Source organism: Mus caroli, chromosome 1 (assembly GCF_900094665.2).
Source record: "Mus caroli chromosome 1, CAROLI_EIJ_v1.1, whole genome shotgun sequence".
Classification (NCBI taxonomy): Eukaryota; Metazoa; Chordata; class Mammalia; order Rodentia; family Muridae; genus Mus; species Mus caroli.
In genome coordinates, this window is record NC_034570.1 from 48,535,242 (window position 1) to 48,555,877 (window position 20,636).

At 41.7% G+C, this 20,636-nt stretch overlaps 1 protein-coding gene across 5 annotated transcripts in view; it reads right to left on the minus strand.

Annotated features, from left to right (window-relative positions):
* Window positions 1-9,939: 9,939 nt before the first annotated feature.
* Ankrd44 (ankyrin repeat domain 44) overlaps window positions 9,940-20,636 on the minus strand; it is a 286,842-nt gene continuing 276,145 nt past the window's right edge. For 4 of the 5 annotated variants that reach the window (XM_029478049.1, XM_029478052.1, XM_029478062.1 and 1 more), the window contains exons 26-28: window positions 18,373-18,455; window positions 16,301-16,392; window positions 9,940-14,215 (exon numbers count right to left, since the gene is read on the minus strand). In XM_029478049.1, coding sequence (XP_029333909.1) covers window positions 13,968-14,215; window positions 16,301-16,392; window positions 18,373-18,455 — 423 coding nt within the window. In that variant the 3' untranslated portion in view covers window positions 9,940-13,967. The remainder of the gene's footprint in view (window positions 14,216-16,300; window positions 16,393-18,372; window positions 18,456-20,636) is intronic. The other variant, XM_021160936.2, reaches the window with a different exon arrangement.

The window sequence follows — 20,636 nt, forward strand, 5'->3', positions numbered from 1 at the left end:
AAACAGACTTTATTAGAGAAAGACAAGCTAATTCTCTTGTGAATACAGCCACAAAACCCCCACAAGGAAATTGAAGCTTATCTTCACACAAATATCTGCCATTATTCACAACACAAAACCAGAAGCAATTCAAATGTCTACCAACTGAAGAATGAGAAGAAAACAATGTTAGATGTGTCTACACAATTGAATCTTGTTTGACCTTTAAAGGAAAACAAGTACTGACATGTGCTAAAACATGAAAGAACCAACCACATAAAGTTACACACCCTATTATTTCATTTATATGAATACCCAGAATAGGTAAACTCATAGAGGCAGAATGTAACTAGTGGGTACCAGAGAATAAAAAGAGAAAATCCAGAGAAAAACTGGCAATAGGCATAGGGCTTATTATTTTTATTCACTTTATACGACCCCTCCCAACCCTACCCTCATAACCCTCTGCCTTTTCTCCTCAGAGAAGGGGAGGGCCCTGCAGATACTAACCCACTCTGGCACTTGCCACAGCAGGACTAACCACCTCCTCTCCCACTGAGGCCAGGCCAGGCAGCTCAGCTAGGGGAAAGGTATCCACAGGCAGGCAACAGAGTCAGAGACAGCCTCTGGCTCCAACTATTGGGGGACCCACATGAAGGCCAGGCTGCTTATTTGCTACATATGTGTAGGGTCCTAGGTCTAGCCCAAGAATGCTCTTTGGTTGGTGGTTTAGTCTCTGTGAACACCCATAGGCCCAGGATACTTGATTCTGTAGGTCTTCTTGTGGTGTCCTTGACTCCCCCCCACCCCCAATTCTTTCCTCCACTCTTCCACAATACTCCCTGAGCTCTGCCTCATGTGTGGCTGTGGGCCTCTGCATCTGTTTCTACCCGCTGCTGGATGAAGGCTCTCAGAAGACAGTTATGCGAGGCTCTTGTCTGCAAGCATAACGGAGTATCATTAATAGTGTCAGGAATTGGCTCTCTCCCATGGGATAAGTCTCAAGTTGGGCCAACCATTGATTAGCCATTTCCTCAATCTCTGCTCCATCTTTATCCCTGCACATCTTGTAGGTAGGACAAATTTTAGGTTGAAGATTTTGAGGGTGGGTTGGTGTACCCCTCCCTCCACTGGAAGTCCTGCCTGGCTACAGGAGGTGGCCACTTCAGGCTTCACATCCCCCACTGCTAGGGGTCTCCCCTAGGGTCACCTTCGTAGTTCCCAGGAACCTCCCCCATCCCAGGTCTTCGATTGTCCCAGAGGTGCTCCCCCCTGCTGATTTCCATTCTCTCTCCCAGCTCTCTTCCCACCCTCACACCTGAACCTCAGCCCTGTTCCCCTCCCTACCTCCTCCCCACCCAGTTCCCTCCTTCCCTCCATCTACCTCAAACGGCCATTTTATTTCCCCTTCTCAGTGAAATTCAAGCATCTTCCATAGGTCTTATTTTTAAGATAACAGAACCTTTCTGAAATTAGTGGTAGTGATTATGTAACCTTAAAAAATTACTAAAGAGCAATGAATTGTATACTCTAAAGGGGTCAGTTTTATAACATGTCAATCATATCTCAAAAAAAAAAAAGAGCTGATTTTCTTTTAAGAAATAGATTTGTGTGTGTGTGTGTGTGTGTGTGTATGTGTGTGTGTGTGTGTTTATCCATATGCTTGGCACACATGTGGAGATCAGAGGAATGCTTTTTGGAATTGGTTGTCTCCTTCTACCGCATGTGTTCCAGGGACAGAAGTCAGGTCATCAGGCTTGGTGGCCAAATGCCTTTCTGCACGGAGCCATCTTTGCTGGTCCTAATGCTGGTGTTCTTTTTTAGATACTGGTTTGGGCTTACAGGTCATAGTTTCCAAACTCACTATTGTAGCCCATTTGAGTGTGAGCTTTCCGTTACTGCAACAATTGAGGTGATCAACTTACTAAGAAAAGCTGCTCCTTTTTTGTTTTTGTTTTTTCATGTAATGAGCAGACTGTTTTATTAAGTTACTGCATCCTTTACTATCGCACCTACAGTGACCAGGTTTTCGGGTAGCTTCATGCAGAGAGGCATGGCTTGCTTATCAACCTAACAGGTACAGAACCATATATGATTATGGCCCTAACCTGAGTTTTCCTTGACATTGAGACAAGCACCTTCTCTCCAATGCATTTCTCATTCTTCTCAGGTCTGTGTGTGTCACTTCTCTTTTTCTATGCTGCTGCCTTTTTCTGACTAGTTTGCATAAAATGAAGGGGACTGCATTTTGTTCATTTACTATGTTAGAATTCATCTCAGATTTACTCGGAGACTTTTCCCCCTCATTCAAGTGACTTAGATGAGTTAGCAGTTTTCTCCAACGTCAGTACCCTTTGTTTCTGGTTTAAAGACTCTCTCTTCATATAGAAGACAAGAGGCACTCTATACAGTTCCCCTAAATGTTTCTTTTCTTTTTTTTTAACACTTCATTTTTTTTATTAGATATTTTCTTCATTTACATTTCAAATGCTATCCCAAGAAAGTTCCTTATACCCTCCCTCCACCCTGCTCCCCAACCCACCTACTCCTGCTTCCTGGCCCTGGCATTCCCATGGACTGGGGCATATAATTTTTGCAAGACCAAGGGCCTCTCCTCCCATTGATGGCCGACTAGGACATCCTCTGCTACATATACAACTAGAGACACAGTTCTGGAGGGTGGGGGTGGGTACTGGTTAGTTCATATTGTTGTTCCTCCTATAGAGTTGCAGACCTTTTTAGCTCCTTGGGTACTTTCTCTAGCTTCTTCTTTAGGGGATCTGTTTTCCATCTAATAGATGACTGTGAGCATCCACTTCTGTATTTGCCAGGCACTGGCATAGCCTCACAAGAGACAGCTATATCTGGGTCCTGTTGGGAAAATCTTGCTGGCATATGCAATAGTGTCTGGGTTTGGTGGTTGTATATGGTATGGATCCCCAGGTGGAGCAGTCTCTGGATGGCCCTTCCTTCCATCTCAGCTCAGAACTTTGTCTCTGTAACTCCTTCCATGGGTATTTTCCCCCTATTCTAAGAAGGAACGAAGTATCCACACTTTGGTCTTCCTTCTTCTTGAGTTTCATGTGTTTTGCGAATTGTATTGTGATTGGGTTACCTCACTCAGGATGATATCCTCCAGATGTATCCATTTGCCTAAGAATTTCATGAATTCATTGTTTTTAATTGCTGAGTAGTACTCCATTGTGTAAATGTACCACATTTTCTGCATCCATTCCTCTGTTGAGGGACATCTGGGTTCTTTCCAGCTTCTGGCTATTATAAATAAGGCTGCTATGAATATAGTGGAGCATGTGTCCTTCTTACCGGTTGGAACATCTTCTGGGTATATGCCCAGGAGAGGTATTACGGGATCTTCCAGTAGTACTATGTCCAGTTTTCTGAGGAACTGACAGACTGATTTCCAGAGTGGTTGTATCAGCTTGCAATCCCACCAACAATGGAGGAGTGTTCCTCTTTCTCCACATCCTCACCAGCATCTGCTGTCACCTGAATTTTTGATCTTAGCCATCCTGACTGATGTGAGGTAGAATCTCAGGGTTGTTTTGATTTGCATTTCCCTGATGATTAAGGATGTTGAACATTTTTTCAGGTGTTTTTCAAAGCTGCTCCTTTTGACTCAGCATTTTAGAGAATTCAGTCTAAGATTAATTAATTGGTCCCTTTGCTTTGGGTGGGCATCACATCATGATGGGTCCACGTGACAGAGTTCATGTTCACACATGGCCAGGATTGGAAAAGAAAAATGAGAAGGACTAGGGCCCCCATCATCCCCTTTAAAGGCATATCCTCAATGAGTACCCACTATGCCCCATCTCCTCCATGGTCAACAACCTCCTACTAGTGCCACAGGATGTGGCCAAGCCTTTATGCACATCAGCTTTGGGAAGTCATTCCTGATCCATCCTATAGACTGACCCAGAGGCTAAGTCATATGATAGTGTTCATTTTAAAACAAAAAGGCTACAGAGAGGAATTTGTATTCCACATATAGAAGACCCGAGGGTACAGATGTTTTTAAATCCATTTGACAATGTTTGAAGCCAAATTTGTCACTAGGCAGCCATATCTTCGTGGAGACAATAAGCTCTGGTATGTATCTAAGGTATTCAACACTGTAGGAGCTCAGAGTGTGTTAACTGTTTAGGATTTGTTCCAACTGAAAAGCAGTAAGCAGTTTAATAAGGTGATATTTTTTTCATTTGTGGCACAAAAGTTCTAATCACAAGTGACGTTTAACAAGAGCGTCTCCTGAACTGCATCATTCACCTCACGTTCAGACCGTGAGGTGGTGGCAGGGGTGGTGAGGGTAGGTCACTAATACATACTAGGATAAATGCTTTTATCTCTAGAATTGATTGTTAGCACTTTTCAAAGGCTTTTCTTCTTCAATACCTGAAATACATTGTGGGAAATTAATTGGTATTCTCAATCTAATTTCTAGTGTCAGCTGTGACATCACAAAGCAAGCTCCCAGATGGCACCAACTGGGCCCTTTATCAGTGGCTTTAGCCTCAATGCCAAAACAAAATGTGCCTGGCAGCCTGATCAAAATTTACATGCAGAGGAGTAGCCTCTTGTGAATGAATTTCAGCAGAGAGTCAATGAATTAATAGGTAATGGTCCTGTGACAGAATCTTTACAGGTTTTAAATCATAACACAGTAAGTCAGGGATAAATCTCAGACCTGAAATACATGTAAAATAAAACCACAGAATTGGAAGTAAAACAATTTCTGAAGGAAAAAAATCCAAAGGAATTAGAACCCACATTATTTTTTCAGTTAGAAGTTAATGTCTTAAAAAAAAACCACACACATATTATTTTAAAGCCCGTTTAGTTTTCAATTCAAGAGCTTCACTGGGTTCCAGTGCTGTTAGTCCTTTGTTCCGTATGAGGGCCCCTGGGAAGGGTTCCATCTTTCACTATTATCTCTAACGTGCTTGTCAGATCTGCATACTCTTTTGTTCCTTCCACAGCTCTCAGCCATCTGTCATGTTTTCTGAGGAGCCTGAAAAACACATTTAGGCTAAACCATATGATCTTAAAACCTGCCACTGTGTCGTAGACAAGGGCTATTTTTTTCTTTCTTTTTAGCAGAAATATGACCCCTTTCCCTTTAAGAGCTTCAGCTTAATCCTGAAAGCAGTCTGCAGTCTGACAATGTCAGGTTTGAGTGTGTGTGCTTGAGTAAAGTACCTGAATAGTACATGCTTCAGTGTAGCCTGACTTTCTCATCGATTTTGCTCAAACTGGGTGTGCTCAAAGAGCCATTTGTCATATTGTGCCTCTTTGGGATTTTGAAAATTATTTTTAATAATTAGAATTCTGTGTCTACATGTGTACAGTGTGTATGTGTGTCACATATATACAGGCGCACGTGCACATGTATTTGTGTTCTTTTAGAGGACAGAGATCAACATCACGTATCTTTTCTTTCTTTCTTTCTTTTTTTTTTATAGGTCTCTACCTTATTTTTTGAGACAGGTCTCTTCCTGAGCTCAGAGGGCAGAGCTCACCAATTGACTAGACTGGCTTCCCAGAAAGGTCTGGGGAATCCTCCTGTCTCTATCTACCCACCTCTAGAGCTATAGATGTATATGATCACACCTATCTTTTATGTGGGTGCTAGGGATCCAGGCTCAGGTTTCCCATGCTTGGGGAGCCTGCACCACCTGAGCCATCTTGTCACTCCCCTTGAGTCCTCCAGGATTTGGCTCTCCCCCCTCCAATGCATTTCCTTTAATCACCCTCAATCACACACTCCCATGGCCAACGTCCCAAAGCCAGCTCACCAATTAGTGCTACAACTCAACAACTCTTCCAGCTCTTCACCTCCATCCCACTGTTTGTATCCTTTTAAAAACTCTGCATCACCTCCCTCATGTTTTAGCTTGCCTACTGACCTTGGTTGGAATATCCATGGTCTTTAGACATACTGTAGTCCACCTGCCTTCCTCTCTGCCTGCTCATCTGGCAAAGCTCTATCTCTGCTCAAACTCTACGTTCAAATTACCTTGTGCCTGCATCCTGGCACAAGTAAAAACGTCTGTAAGGATAGTCGTATATTTAAAGTTCATGCTCTAAGTCTTAAGTGTTCTGAAGCCTTCTCCACAGTTATTCCCAAGCCTAAATCTCCCATCCCGTCCAAAATTCCTTCCTGTTCTCATGTAGATCTCTCCTTCACCATCATGCTATATTTCCTATATAAAAATATTCTTCACAGTCTCTACAAACCCTTCCTAGGGACTTTCCCTGTTTTGCTTTCTTCCATCTTTTCTCTCTCCTCAATCCATGGTTTTTGGATGGCTGACGACACCACTCTATCACATGCGTTCTTTCAATAGTTCCTGATGATTCCATGTTGCCAAACAAGAAATGAAGCCCTACCCCATCTACATTGACCTTCAAGTACCTCACAGGTAGACAACCTGCATTTCTTTGATGACAGTCTTCCCTGCCTGATATTTCCATAGTTGGCAACTTCTTGTGGTTAAGAGCACACATTCAGTGCTTGCCATTCTTAGGAAACCAAACAATAAGAAAGACTGGCATTTATGCCAGGCATGGTGATGCCATCTGTAATGCCAACACTCAGGAGGCTGAGGCAGGAGGATGGGGAGTGCGAGACCAAGCAGCCTGGGCTGCACAGCGAGAATCTGTCTTTTAAAAAAGAAGGAAAGAAAAGAATAAGAAAATAAAAAAGAAGAACTAGGAGTAACTGAAGCTTCTCAAAGTTGCAGAGATTTCAGAGGCAGGGCCAGCACAGGGATGATTTAGTAAATGGGATGCCACTTGGCTTGACAAACAAACCTTCAGCAACCTGAGACCCACTACCTACATCAAGTTGCACATTTACCCAGTTCTAAACAATGCAGATCTTCTCCAAACACATCCTAAACATATCTTGTAAGTAAGGAAACTAAGCCAAACTAGCCTGAACTGGTTCGGGGTGCATGTGCAGAAAGTCAAATTGGTTCTTTGGATAAACTTTTAGAGATTTCTTTCCTTATTTACTATATTATGCCTATGGGTGTATGTAAAATTAAAATCAGATGCATCATGGGAAAGGGCATGCACAGTAATCAAAGACTTATGTAAGCCTGTCAATGAAATCACCGTGTCTTATCCTCATGCAGCCAACTCCTCTCCCTGTTGTACTATCACCCAGTGCTCTTGAGTAAATCTCACTCGTAGCCTCTTGTTCATGTGAAATGCATCTATCCTGTACTTGCATTTTCTGAATGTTGCTGTTGTGAAATCTGTGTGTACCTTAGTTCTTTGAACAAAATAGCAAGACCTTGAAACACCCTCTAGACAAATGCCATTGGTAACAGTTTCAAGTGAATGTATGCAGGTATACTTTTTGTGCTTTAAATACTTGCATATTTTTTACTTTTGAAAGTCATAACCTTCTTCCATTTAAATATACTCCGGTTGCCACTTAAAGATAGAGACTGTATCCACCAGTATGTAGAACACACAGTGTTGGCTTTCCAGTCCTTACTCTCTGGCACTGGGCCATGTGCTCCCATCTTTGTAAGAAGTTTTCCTACCTAAAAAGTAGATACAATGATCCTTGCGTAAGACAAGAAATATGGATGTGTGCATATATGAGTGTGCTCACTCCTAATATTAGATACTCACCTTGAATCCACAATGCTTTCCTCTTGTTCACTCGCCTGCTTATAATCTCTCTTGGGAAACAACCAGGGTACATGACCTTAGAATACCTTCTCATATAAACTCTCCTTATGATGGAACACATATCAGAGTCTCTTTATTCCTTGGGGGAGATAAGGAAATATGACTGATTTCACAGACTCTAAGATGATGAAGGACTCATTGAGAAACAAGAGAGTAAGTGGCTAAGTCAAGGAGTAAGGAACCTCTGGCATTTGGGTGAGATGTTGAACAACAGGTTACCAAACTGCATGGCATATTTGGTCTCCCTGAGTCTCCAAACAGTAAGATGCTGTTCATAGGCCTTCCAAATCTTCATCCCCAGTCACTGGGCCAACCACAAACTTCCAACTACTTCCTGAGAGTTTGGGGATGAACCAACAGCACAGCCATTTCCTGCTCCTTATTTCACAGCCCATGTGCCTTCAGAGTGAGATGTGCTAACGAGGCAACCCATAGGTGTGTTTCTCTACAAGTCTTTACATTGTGTTAATGGCCCTCTAAGCTGAAAGCTTTTGAGTGTTTTAAGCTAATTCTGGAACGTGCTAAGCATGTTAGCTGAAGGGTGGATACATGAGGATCTGACCCTACTGAATGGAATCAGAGGAGGATCTTTTGATGAGCAATTTGTGGAGAAAGAGCCGCGTCGACATGATAATTGTACGACTATACTTCAGGAAAGCCATTGTTCCCCTTCCTTGCTTATGACAGCACAAGTAAAATTAGGATCTTCACTTTACTCTTCAAAGGGACTTATGAAGCTAAGGATAGAAGTCCCAAGGACACTGTAATAGGCCAGTGTGAGCAGGAGCTGCCAATGGTGTCTGCCTCCTGGTCCTCACCTGCAGTGTTACTGTCCGCAAGACTGTAGGCGGGGCCTAGTAGCCCATTTCTAAGGAATATGAGGGAAACGGTGTGATATCATTTCTAAGACTCAGAAAGACCAGAGTTCGTTCTTTCTCACTCCAGATTTTCTCACTTTGCCTGTTCTCCTGAGGGAAGATGTTAGGTTGTGAACTTCACTTTGGAAAGGTCCACTCAGCAAAAGCTGCCAGGTGGCATAAAGAAACACCTCCATCCCAACAAACCATGAAGAATCCTGCCAATAGCCACACGCACAGCTTAGATATGGGTCAGCCCTGGACTATATGAGAAACTCTGTAGCAGGAGATCTAAGAAAAGCATGACAGATTCATGGAAAACAGGAGAATAAATATTTGTTGCTAAGCCACTGAGTTTGGGGACATTTGTTACATGTTTACATATAACTAATATGTTCATTTTACTCTCAGTGGACAGGAAGCACTCACTTACGGTATGGTTCACGACTTACAGTCCTTAAGGAAAAAAATCCAGATTTATATATTTAAAGAAAAATACAAAAACTTTCCAGAACATATTTGTTAGAAAAATTAAATTTGTTAGAAAAAATAAACACTTTATGGCAGCATGGCTGAGAGGAGGAGGGAACACCCAGAAGCATAAATCCTGTTTTCATACCATGAACTCTGTGGATCTGAGCATATGTAGACCTTCTCTGAATTCAGTTTCTTCATGAAAAAAGCTGGTGACAGGGCTGGTCTTTAAGAACTAAGATGACACATATCCTGTGACACTGTGACTTGAGGTACTTGGGAAAGTCATTTGCCCCAATCTCTTTCTCATTAGCGAGAGACGCTGTCTTTAGGGTTGTTCCTTAGCTTTTCCAGGCACTGTTCTTGAAGCTAATAAACCAGGGGAGAAATTTGGGATATATGGAGAAGCACTTCCTACTCTACCCTTAAGGCTGGTGTGGAGGCTGAGTCTTTAGCTGTCGTCAAGCCACACACAGAGGTGGTGACAGCAGTGCAGACAACAGGTTTCACAAGTTTGAGGATCTATGTGATCGCCTCCCGTTTGATAGATGTGACTTACTACACAGCCCTCTCACCACAAGGAAGTTTAGAGCAACGTCAAGTTCAATCACAGCTACTGTGTGAAGCTTGATGGTCCCTAGGATTGCATGGACTTTCGGCTTCTGGCTTCTCACATGAATTTCATTTTAACTCAGCTTAACTTCTTTATGAAAAATGTTGGAGGCATAGAAAACGAATCTTTCCCACTCCAATGTGACAATTTAAGCATAATTAACAAATCTAGAGGTTGCTTTCTTGATTATTTTCAGAATTAATTTGCTTTGGTGTTAAGGTAGGGCAAAGGTTTAAATTAAAATAATTTGGAAAAAGCATACATTTGAAAAATGAAAGAAAACACACATTACAACAATATTTGTACCGTTTTTATTTGTAAAAAATAACCATCTGAATGCATGTCCACTGTATATTACAGGTAAGTACTTCATTGCATTATTAGAGCATTCAGTAGTTAGGAAAGTATTAAACTGTGCTTGAGAAGATTCATACCGGTCCAAAGTCCTTCACTGAACCGAAAGCCATTTTTCCTCATTTTTACACTCAGAACATTTATCAAAGTCATTCAATTCCAATGTCTACATCTTAAAGTACAGACAAAACTCCCACTGAAATCATCACATAATAGTTTATGCTGTTACACATATGTTTTACAAAATGTAACACTGGCACAAGATGTGTATCACCGTGCTTTGCAAGGATATATTGCACATGCTGAAACATCGTCTGTAGACAAAGCTACTGAACAAAGGATACTTGCATTGAGTCTTCAGATCACCATGTAGGAAACACACGGAATGACATTCTACAAACACGCTCAGATTGTCACTATCTTAAAACGCTGTTCCCCTATAATACTGACCTATGGTTTACAGTTCTGTAAGAAGAAAGCATTTTAGTACTTCAAAGTCAAACATAATTCCTCTATAGAAAACGTGAGCATTTTCATTTCAAAGCAAAGGAGGAGAGGACTAGGAAAGGAGACACTTGGTACATTCAAAGAAAGGGAAACTCACTACGATCATATTGCTCCAATAACACTCAAATGAAAAAATACAAAATGCTTCACAGAACACTTCCAGGATATACAAATATAAAAAGGCACTCTAACGTCATGTTACAAGACCACAAAGGGATGGGCTCATCAACAAGTGCAACGGATGCACCACCCAAGCTGCTCAATAGCGTGAAGCGGAGCTAGTGCAGCAAATCCACCCGGTGCTCTTGTCCCCAAGCAATGACAAGTCAAGCGGCTGCTTGCTGCCCAAAGTACCAAGACCTACCACGGTGCCCTGTTAGTAGTGATGGATAGAAATCCCCTGAGCTATTGTTTACTAGGACTTTAGGCAATTTGGAGAAAGTAATGAATTTACCAAAGATAGGCAGACACCAGTGACTAGGGAGGTACCTTCACACATGGTCCTTGTGGCTGTGGTTGACATACAGTCTGAAAACGATGCATTTAGGTAAAAGCACTGAGCAACTAAGACTAATAAAAACATTTCCCCTCAGAAAGCGGTGCTGCAAACATTTATGAGATAACTAGATACATAGAAATTTCAGCTTTCAAAAGTTATTTCTTTAAAAAAAATTTTGGTCTTGTTGGGCAGGGGGAGGAAACAGAGCGAGAGAAGAGGAGATGGGGAGACAGGCAGGTAGGCAGGCAGACAGACAGACAGACAGACAGACAAAGCAACTCAGAAGAATGGCTCTTTGTAAGCTTAATTTCCTTGTGTTTGTATACATCCTCTATCAGAATGAGCCAGGGAAGGCCAGCATAGCTCCATGGACACAATGTCTCCTGCTAGGTCACTGCCTTGTGGAAGTGACCCCCTTGCTCTGAGCTGCATCACTAGCAATGCAGGCATTTTATTTCCTGCTTTAAATGCCAACCCAGCAAGACTTCCACTTCTCACTTCTAGGAAAAGACAGGATAGTACATCACACTTCTTCAATGTGAGCACTCACTCAATCCTCAGGATTCCCTAAAGATAAGATCATTGCTGCTCATTAGTAGGTCTGTCTACTTGTTTCAAATGTACCTGCTCTAAACAAAAGGACCAGAGGGAGGGATACATTATACCCAAAGTGCAAAAACAAAATGCTGCTGGTGTAAAAATTTTTCGACGACATCAGTTTCAATTTTATAAAACTACCAAACAAGTTTTCATTTGCGAAGAACCAACAAGAGTTTTAATTAAATCCAGGATATTAAAATAGTAAGGGCAAAGCCTCTTACAGCTTGATGAAAATGATAGAACACATTACCCGGGTCTGGTCCAGCTATGATAGGATTATTTTTAAAACTCTCAAAATGCTATAAAATAGAAACTTCAAAGGAGAAGAGAAAGCCTACAGTAAAACACCGCAAACGCATGCCCTGCAGCTGCAGACTTCTCTCCTGAGTCTTCAGCTAGCGGAATAGAGCACTCAGGCTCACTCATGTTTGCTTTTTAATCCCCTTTCTTGGCATAGTGCCCATACTTGGCATCATTTCCTGTTAAGTGTCAGGACTGTGTCATTTTTGGTGTGGTTTCTGTAGTTTCTGGGTCTTTCTTTGGGCTACCTTTGTGTATATGATCTGCTACATCAGTTTTCATCACACAGAAAGGCTCTGATTAGCTATAGAATGGGGTCAAGCAATGGATAAACCCAAGGGTCAGCTGGTAGTAGTGGGAAATGCTGGGTTTAACCCCAGAGCTAATGGTTAGCCCAGAGTCAAGGGTATTTTCCCATGTACTTTGTTATTCTAAATAAGGTACATAACAGAGAGAGAGAGAGAGAGAGAGAGAGAGAGAGAGAGAGAGAGAGAGAGAGAGATATTAGAGACACAGCGACAGAGAGATATGAGAGATGAGAGACACAGAGAGAGAGAGGAGAGAGAGACAGAGACAGACAGAGATGAAGACAGAGAGCAAGCCTAAACAGAGGGTATTTCTTGGCATCTCTTTCATTTCAAATAAATATAAACACATTTACATCAAAGTATACAGACATATTCTCTAGTTTGAAAACAAAAACCTATGGTCAACACGTCATCAGTTACAAATTGTCAAGCCATCAACTAGAAATCTGCATCATTAGAAATATAAAATACAATAAAGACTGGTATGCAAAAAAGATTACATTTTAACCCCATAGAAAAGTTACTACAGTTCTCACTTGCATGTAGAAAGAAAAACATTTAAAATATCCCAGTTTAGGCAGAAGCATTTTGGTCCTCATGGAGAGCTGGTTGATGAAGTACATACATAAATATACACACATGTGTGCATGTGTATGTGCATAATTCTTAAAGTCTCATTCTTCTTTTCGTACAGCCGTTCCAGGTGGAGAACGGGGTCCATTCGACCTAGAAGCTTTGGCAGAGGGAGCAGACACAGTATTCACAATGCTGATTTCATTACCAAACAACTGGCAATTGGCTTGCACTTCCACACCAACCATTTCTGCTTCCTGCTGTCATTTCCTTGGCTCCTTTTCAGGCACACTGTCACTTGTGGCATGACCTTGGCTGAGCAGCTAATTTGCTACCCTACTATTGAAGGACAGTACCAGCCATTCTGATGCCCTTACAAAGTTAGTATTTTCATCTTAGAGCAAATTCAAATGAGTGGTAATTTCTTATTTGACTTGCATATTGTTTCAAGTTTTGGCACAATATAATTTCACCTGAAATGTTATTGGATAAATTTGGGATCCATTACTCCATTGAAAACGGACTCATACATTTCTTCGGGTGCTATTTCATTTGTATTTAACGAAAGAGCATGAACAATGTTCACATTCATCTGGCAGCTTTAACTGAGATCCTAGGAAGAAATTCTAGGCATTTACACACTTCCTATGGAGGAGGTGGGGTAGACTCCCTTAAGAGGACAATTATGTTTAAAGATGAACCTTGAACTTTGACTTCTAGTGAAGAAGTAAACATCAGAGTGAGAAGAACATCCAAGCATTTCTCATCTCCTCTTCCCGCCCCTCCCAGGGGACATGAATTTTACCTTGATCCACCTCACAGAACTCACTGGTGAGGACGTGGGAAAAAAATAACTCACTAGACTGAATATTTGTCTCTCTGTTTGCATTATCCCCAAAGATGAAGAATACTTAATTTTTTTGTCCTTACTTAAAATGAGAGGTAGACTTTCACAGAAGTACCTTAGACCTAGAGAAAACACGAAGCAAAACAAAACCCAGGCCATCTGTGTGTGTTTCAGCCTACCACCTAGTTGCCCTCTTTTGGTTGACTGACTCCTTTTCTGCTGGCTTCTGGAAGTTTGGCCTCAAATGTCTGAATACAATATAACCTGGAATTCAAGCTCCCATCCCTTCCTGAAGCACAGGTATTGGGGGAAACACCTCTACAGTCCAAAGTTAGAATGTTTCCGAATCAGAGTCATTTTCATTGTACCCATCCTCAGAGCCCACATTGTTACTGCAAAGACTAACCCTACTACCCAGATTGGAGTGGGTCATTCTGCTCAAATTGTCTTTTCTAAAACAAACGAAGTTGACAGCCGTCATTGTACTGGAAGGAGAAAAAGTCATCATGGTAGCCAGAATGAGGGCCAGGCAGTCAGCCACGTCTTTGTTAGGAGCACAAGCCAGGGCCGGGGTATGACCTGGGCATAAATGCAGACAAGGCAGTGGTTAGTCCTGGGGGTCCAGAGCTGCATGGCATTCCACAGTACATCTCCTACAATCTCGAGAGTGGAGATGTATGTTGAGTTAGAATTCATGCCAGGTAAGTGGAGTTACTTCTCACAAGTCATGCTGGGGTGAGACTTGAGTGGGACAGGGAGCACATGACATTTCATGGAAGTTCTGGGTTTAGTTTTGGCTCATATGTCTACAGAAAGCACAATATTATCCTAAGGCAGATTTCAGCCTTCATATGGAGGACAGAAACACATGGCAAGGAAGGGACATAGGGGACACAAGCCACAAAAACTAGCAATAGGACATCCAAGAGGGAGTTCCTGCGGAGAGCACGCCATGAACCGCCAACCTGGCAGAGGAGCCTCATTTTGACAGTAGCCATTTTCCATGGCAAGTACATGTGTCAAGCAGAAAGGGTAAAACCAGTAACTGGTGTCACTTGATATACATATCAGAGAAAGTACACAACAATTTATTACTCTAAGCCTGGAAACCATCTAAAGAGATCAGACATAGGAGGCTGGTTGTCAGTAATGACCATTTAAGAGAATTTCAACAGACCTTAAAAAAAATCATGTCACCAACAAAAGCCACAAACCTGAACTATCATAAATGCGGGACAAATGGCTATTGGCCATAGTTATGTGACACTACCATTCAGACTTGAGGCTTCAGAAACTCATAAGAAAGCTGGACCCCAACACACAACCTAAGGATTAAGCTGCCCTTGAGATGTACTTGCTATTGAGCAGTGAGCATTCTCAGTCAATTGGAGGATCTGTTCTGATAAAAGCTGGTTGTCGTCTCCTGTCACTGGACATGAAAGCCCTCTGCACTCTCAGCCCCAAAGAGACTATTCCTCATTACAGAGTGAAAACAAACGAAAGTGTTTTTAACACTTCACTCCTGGGCTGGAGGTGATGAGCGAAGGGATTATTAGTGCAGTGTAATACAGAACGGTCTCCAAATGTTTCCAGTCACTGGGCATAGAGAAAACTCTGAGAAAGGCAGGCTCTAGTGACACAGAGTTCCCATGTCCATAGATACAGCCTGGATAGAGCTAAGAGCATGATAACACCAATTTATTCTAGCATCTCCATTTTGGAGAAAAACAAGTAGATGTCTTCATGCTAAGCTTAAGGTATATAGTGCTGATCAAGGTTGAGGAAGAAAAGATGGAGAACAAGAGATGGGGGTAAAAGAATTCTCTGTACTTCCTAGGTGAGCCATGTTGGGGAGAGAGTAGAGTACAGGCTAGGATACATGGAGCCGCTAAGATGTTACTGTGACTGCATACTTCTGAGAAACAGGCATGCGATGCTAATTCCAGAACCTGTATTGAGCAGTTAATTGAGTAGCATTAACATATCGGAATAATTTAATTAGATATCACACTGCAAAAATTACTCAATTCATAAATATCCATGAGTTCCTCGTTTGCTTCCCACGGTTAAAAGGCATTGGGCGTGCAAAGGTCTTTTAGTAGGATTCTAGTATTCATTAGTTTTTATAATGTAGAAGGAGAGAGGAAGGCTTATGATAAGAATTAGCTCATTTAGGGAAGGCAAGTCATAAATGACAGGAGAAACGTCCAGCCTAGACCTTAGTTAAAACATTTTATTCATGTTCCTCAGCCTTCTCTATGAAGAATATAAGTTGTGATACATATTTTACAAAAGACAACTGATCTTGGAATGAACTGATTTGCGAAGCTCTGTCTCTGTAGAGCCGTGGAGTGTGCACTAATGATGTGTGTTTCTTTTATTCCTTAGTGTATGCAGTTGCAATTCCCAAGATCAAGCTGAAAGTTTTTGACTGAACTATGCTCAGATGTTACATGCAACATGGAGAGCAATGGTGGGCTACAGGGAGATAATGTCTTGTACAGAAAAACAGATGGAACATACTACCAAGCTTGATTTCTTATACATAAGACATTTCCAAGGGAAAGAAACCCCTTACAGGTTTTTAAGCAACCCCTATCTCTCTCATTGTCCTCTGGCTTCAACCAACACAATCTGTATCAACGTTTAATTTTTCTTACTTACCATTTTCATCTACAGCAAGTACGCAGGCTCCTTTCGCCAGCAACTCCTCAACTACCACCTTCAAGCCATTGCGTGCAGCGATATGGAGGGGTCTGAAAGACAACACTGAATATCAGCTTTGGTAATGTTTCTGTGAGTGGTATACCTGGGACGTTTCAAAGGTCTGCATGCTAAAGGCTTGGTCCCTAGGCTTGGGTGGAGGAGGGAGGTGGCAGATCCTGCAAGGTTCTATGGGTCACAGTGAGAATTTTCAGGTCACTGGAGCATGTCTTTGAAGGCACTGTAAGACCCTAGTCCTTCTCACCTTTTTGTTGTTGTTGTTGTTTTGTTTTTTTGTTTTTGTGTTGTTTTGTTTTGTCCTCTGGGTGAACAGCTACAGGTTCCTGTCAACATGTGCTGCCTCATCCAAAGTAAAGGAGCCAACCAATCATGAACTGAAACACAAAACTATGAGCCCAACAAGCCTTTTCTCTTCATGATTCCTTGGGGTATCTGATATAAAGGAAGGCCAATTCTTAGTTTAAAAAAAAGTGACATTTGTTTAACTTATGTCACTAAAAGGAAACTATACTTAAGAATCTACAAATAGCACATGGCTATTTTTGCTTTTGAGATGAGACATGTTGACCATATCTTTTCCAGGTATCAGTGATTCAGATATTCTTATGTGTTTGGCCCAGATCTCTCTGCAGTGTTATAAATAGCCTACATCTTAAACAGTCTTGGTGAAAGTACAGAGGAGACTGGAAGAAACAGTCAAGCTCTGTTGTATTCTGTAAAAGGCCCTTCACTGGCTAATTGAGTCACTCAAATTGGGGAAAAGAGCTCTGGCATGCTGTCTTTGGGACATGAACCAACTACTGCTTTCGAGAACTTTACACAGTTCATTGGAATGAGTGGTATTAATATATACTCTTAGATCTTTTTATTATTGCATGTTCATAGATGTCTCACTAGATTATAGTACCTTGTAAAAGAGTCTTACACTCAGTATAATGTGCCATGTCCTTTAACAATCTTAAAGAAAAAAAAAAAACAAACCTCTAATATTCTTTGCCTTTAAAACAAATGCACAAGCAATCTCCCAAAATAGAAAATGAAACAGCTTTTAGATCCTTCACACTGAGGGTTACACTGAATTATATTAAAATATAATTACAACAAATAAGCTTAGAAACAGTTCGAATGTATTCTGGGAACCTGATTTATAAACCTGACGTTTTCCAGTCAGACGACAAAACACTAATACATAAAACAAACACTTTCCCCAGATGTGTCAGTCCATAAGCCCAGAAGATTTTTCTAAAAGCTCACTAAATTTATCATGAAGTACAGCAACACTGGTAAGGAGAACAAAGATCTTACAAATAATATGAGTCATATCAAAATAAGAGTTCTACCTGAAATCATGCATCTCTTGTCAACATTGCAGGTTCATGAAGGTGAAGCTAGGTTAGCACCTATCACTGCACTCCTTCTCAGATTAGACTAGCATGTATCAGGCTCTTAATGGGTGTTGGATAAATACTATGACTCTGGCCCTGCCCCAAGTGAGACACCTTTACCACCCCCTCCCCCACAGGCCAAGGCTCAGGGAACACCTCAGGGAAGAAGATGGGGAGGAAAGCTGTGGCATGCTATCTTTGGGACATGACCCAACCACTGCATTCGAGAACTTACAGTAGCTGTGTTTAACTGCATATGACTTGTACAAGATCAATCCAGTCAAAAATCCCAGCACCGATGGAATGAATAATCACTAGGCTAGGTCCTGCCCCTTACTGAGGGGGGTCACAGTGGGGCAGGGAGAGAGTCATTGTTGGGGATGTAGCCACTAGTAGGTTTCCCATGCTCCAGTGGATGGTCCACATGCATGCACACAAACTGGATGTAAAGGGTTAATTGAAAAAATGGTTAATTGGGTCAGGGATGTGCTGGGGGGTCTGGGAGGAGGAAAATGGTGGTGGATATGGCTATATTTCACTGTATATATGTAAGAAGCTCCCAAAGAATAAATACAAGTAAAATCTTGTGACTCTGGGCCCAAGTCGAGCTACAATTGTCACACTCACGTCTGCAGCGCGCTGTTCTTCGCATTGATAAGGCTCTCGTCTTGTATCTTGTCAAGTATTAACAAGGCACATTTCTCATGGCCCTGATTTTAAAAAGAAGAGCAAGAAACATGAGACAGCGATATGGAAAAAGCTCCTGAATGCTAACTTGATTGTACTTTCAGTTGAGTACCAGCTTCCTCTGCCTGAAAACATTCAAGACTATTTTCTGAGTAATTCCTTTCTAAAAGGTAAATGGACCCAAGACACTCTTAAGCTTCAACGCAGGGCCTATTATGACTCGTTTAACATGAGACTGATCTAAAATATTCATACTTAATATGAATATTTCCAAGGTAATTTTTAAAATTAATGTCCAGAGAGTGAAAGCAAATGCAAGCCTAGCTAGGTCAGAGAGTGATGGAGGGCAGAGTCAGCAGCATCCTTTGAATCTTTCAGCACTGCCTTTTAAGCCTACAACATTTTCCTCCTCCTTCAAGCCTTCAGTTACTACTCCAGTGATCCACTTCTCCTGGAGTTACCATGACTCCCGACATCTGTATCACATATCTTCATTTCTGTCTGATGCTCTGAAGAAACCCTGTTTCTGGTATGTGTTGTTTCTTTGACCAAAAAAATGCGGGCATCTCTGGATCATAATATGGCAATCGATGCTTGATAATTGAAATATCAATGATTGGGTCTAGGGTCGTGGTTACTAAGCCTTTGCTATTGAAGGGCACAGACAACCATTGTTAGTATCATCTAGGTGTCAGAGATGTTAGAGATGTTGACTGTCTCTGGGATGGACAGATGGATGGGTAGATGCATGAGGATGCACACACATGCACACACACACACACACACACACACACACACACACACGAGAGAGAGAGAGAGAGAGAGAGAGAGAGAGAGAGAGAGAGAGAGAGAGATTCTGCTTACAAAAAAATCTTAGGCCAAGTTAGATTTTTTTTTTGGTGATAGGGTCTTACTGTGTTCAAAGCTTACCAGGCTAGCTTTGAACCCTGAGATCCTCCCTGATCTGCCTCTAAAGTGCTAGGGTCAGAGGCATGCACCACCATACCTGGTGAGAATCTGATTTTAATGACATTCTCAAGTGATTCCTTTGTGTAAGGCTGTCTGAAAAACACTGTAGTTCCTTCCCATTATTAACACGCTATGCTTTGAGATTAACTTCCAGATTCTGAGCACTTTTGATGTTTTCATGTTTTTTTTTCCAGAGAATGAATACAAAATATAGCCAATGAGAGGAATGGCTGAGACTTCTGATACCAGTGGTGTCAACTGGGACCTACATATGATATAATGCACTTTGTGAAAATCACACACGTAGGCATTTGTATGTATGAGAGAAAAAAAATCTACCACACCCTTTGCATCGATTGACATATGCATGAAAAAAAAACAATAACAGTGTACATGGACAGGGTGCTTTGCACATGGATAATGCTTTGTACACGGATAGTGCTTTGCAGTACCACAATCTGGGCTCTGCTCTCACAATACCTTCAAACAAAACTCAGTAGGAATTGTTTAGAGTTTAGAAGCCATACAGCTTAATGACCTAACCTGTTGTGTGGTATCAAAATGTGAAACTACAACCAGAGAAACAGCATCAAGACAGGTAGAATGTGGTAGGATTGCCCATGGTAAGTGTGAGAAATGTGTCTTTGTTATTCTGCTTTGATCAGTGGCATATATCCATCAACCCAGAATTCTGCCCTGTACTGGGTTGGCCTAATGTTGCTTGTATTCTAATGCTAATTTGGAACCCCCAAGGTTATTTGCCCAAAGACAAAGGATCTGCTAGTAAGACACTGAGTGACCCTGCTTCCAGTTGATTGTGATTGGTGAATGTGATGGTTTGCCTATGCTTGTCTGAATTTGGAGGTGTGGCCTTGTTGGAATAGGTGTGGCCTTGTTGGAGTAGGTGTGTCACTGTGGGAGTGGGCTTTTATACCCTGGTCCTAGCTTCCTGGAAGTCAGTATTCTGCTAGTAGCCTTCAGATGAAGATGTAGAATTCTCAACTTCTCCTGCACCATGCCTGCCTGGATGCTGCCATGTTCCTGCCTTGATGATACTGAACTGAACCTCTGAACCTGTAAGCCAGCTCCAATTAATTGTTGTCCTTTTTAAAACTTGCCTTGATCATGGTGTCTGTTCACAGCAGTAAAACTAAGACAGTGAATAAAGATGCCAACAGCTGATAGCTGGGGAGAAGAGAAATATGTGGGATTGAGTTTTGGTGGCCTTTGTGGAA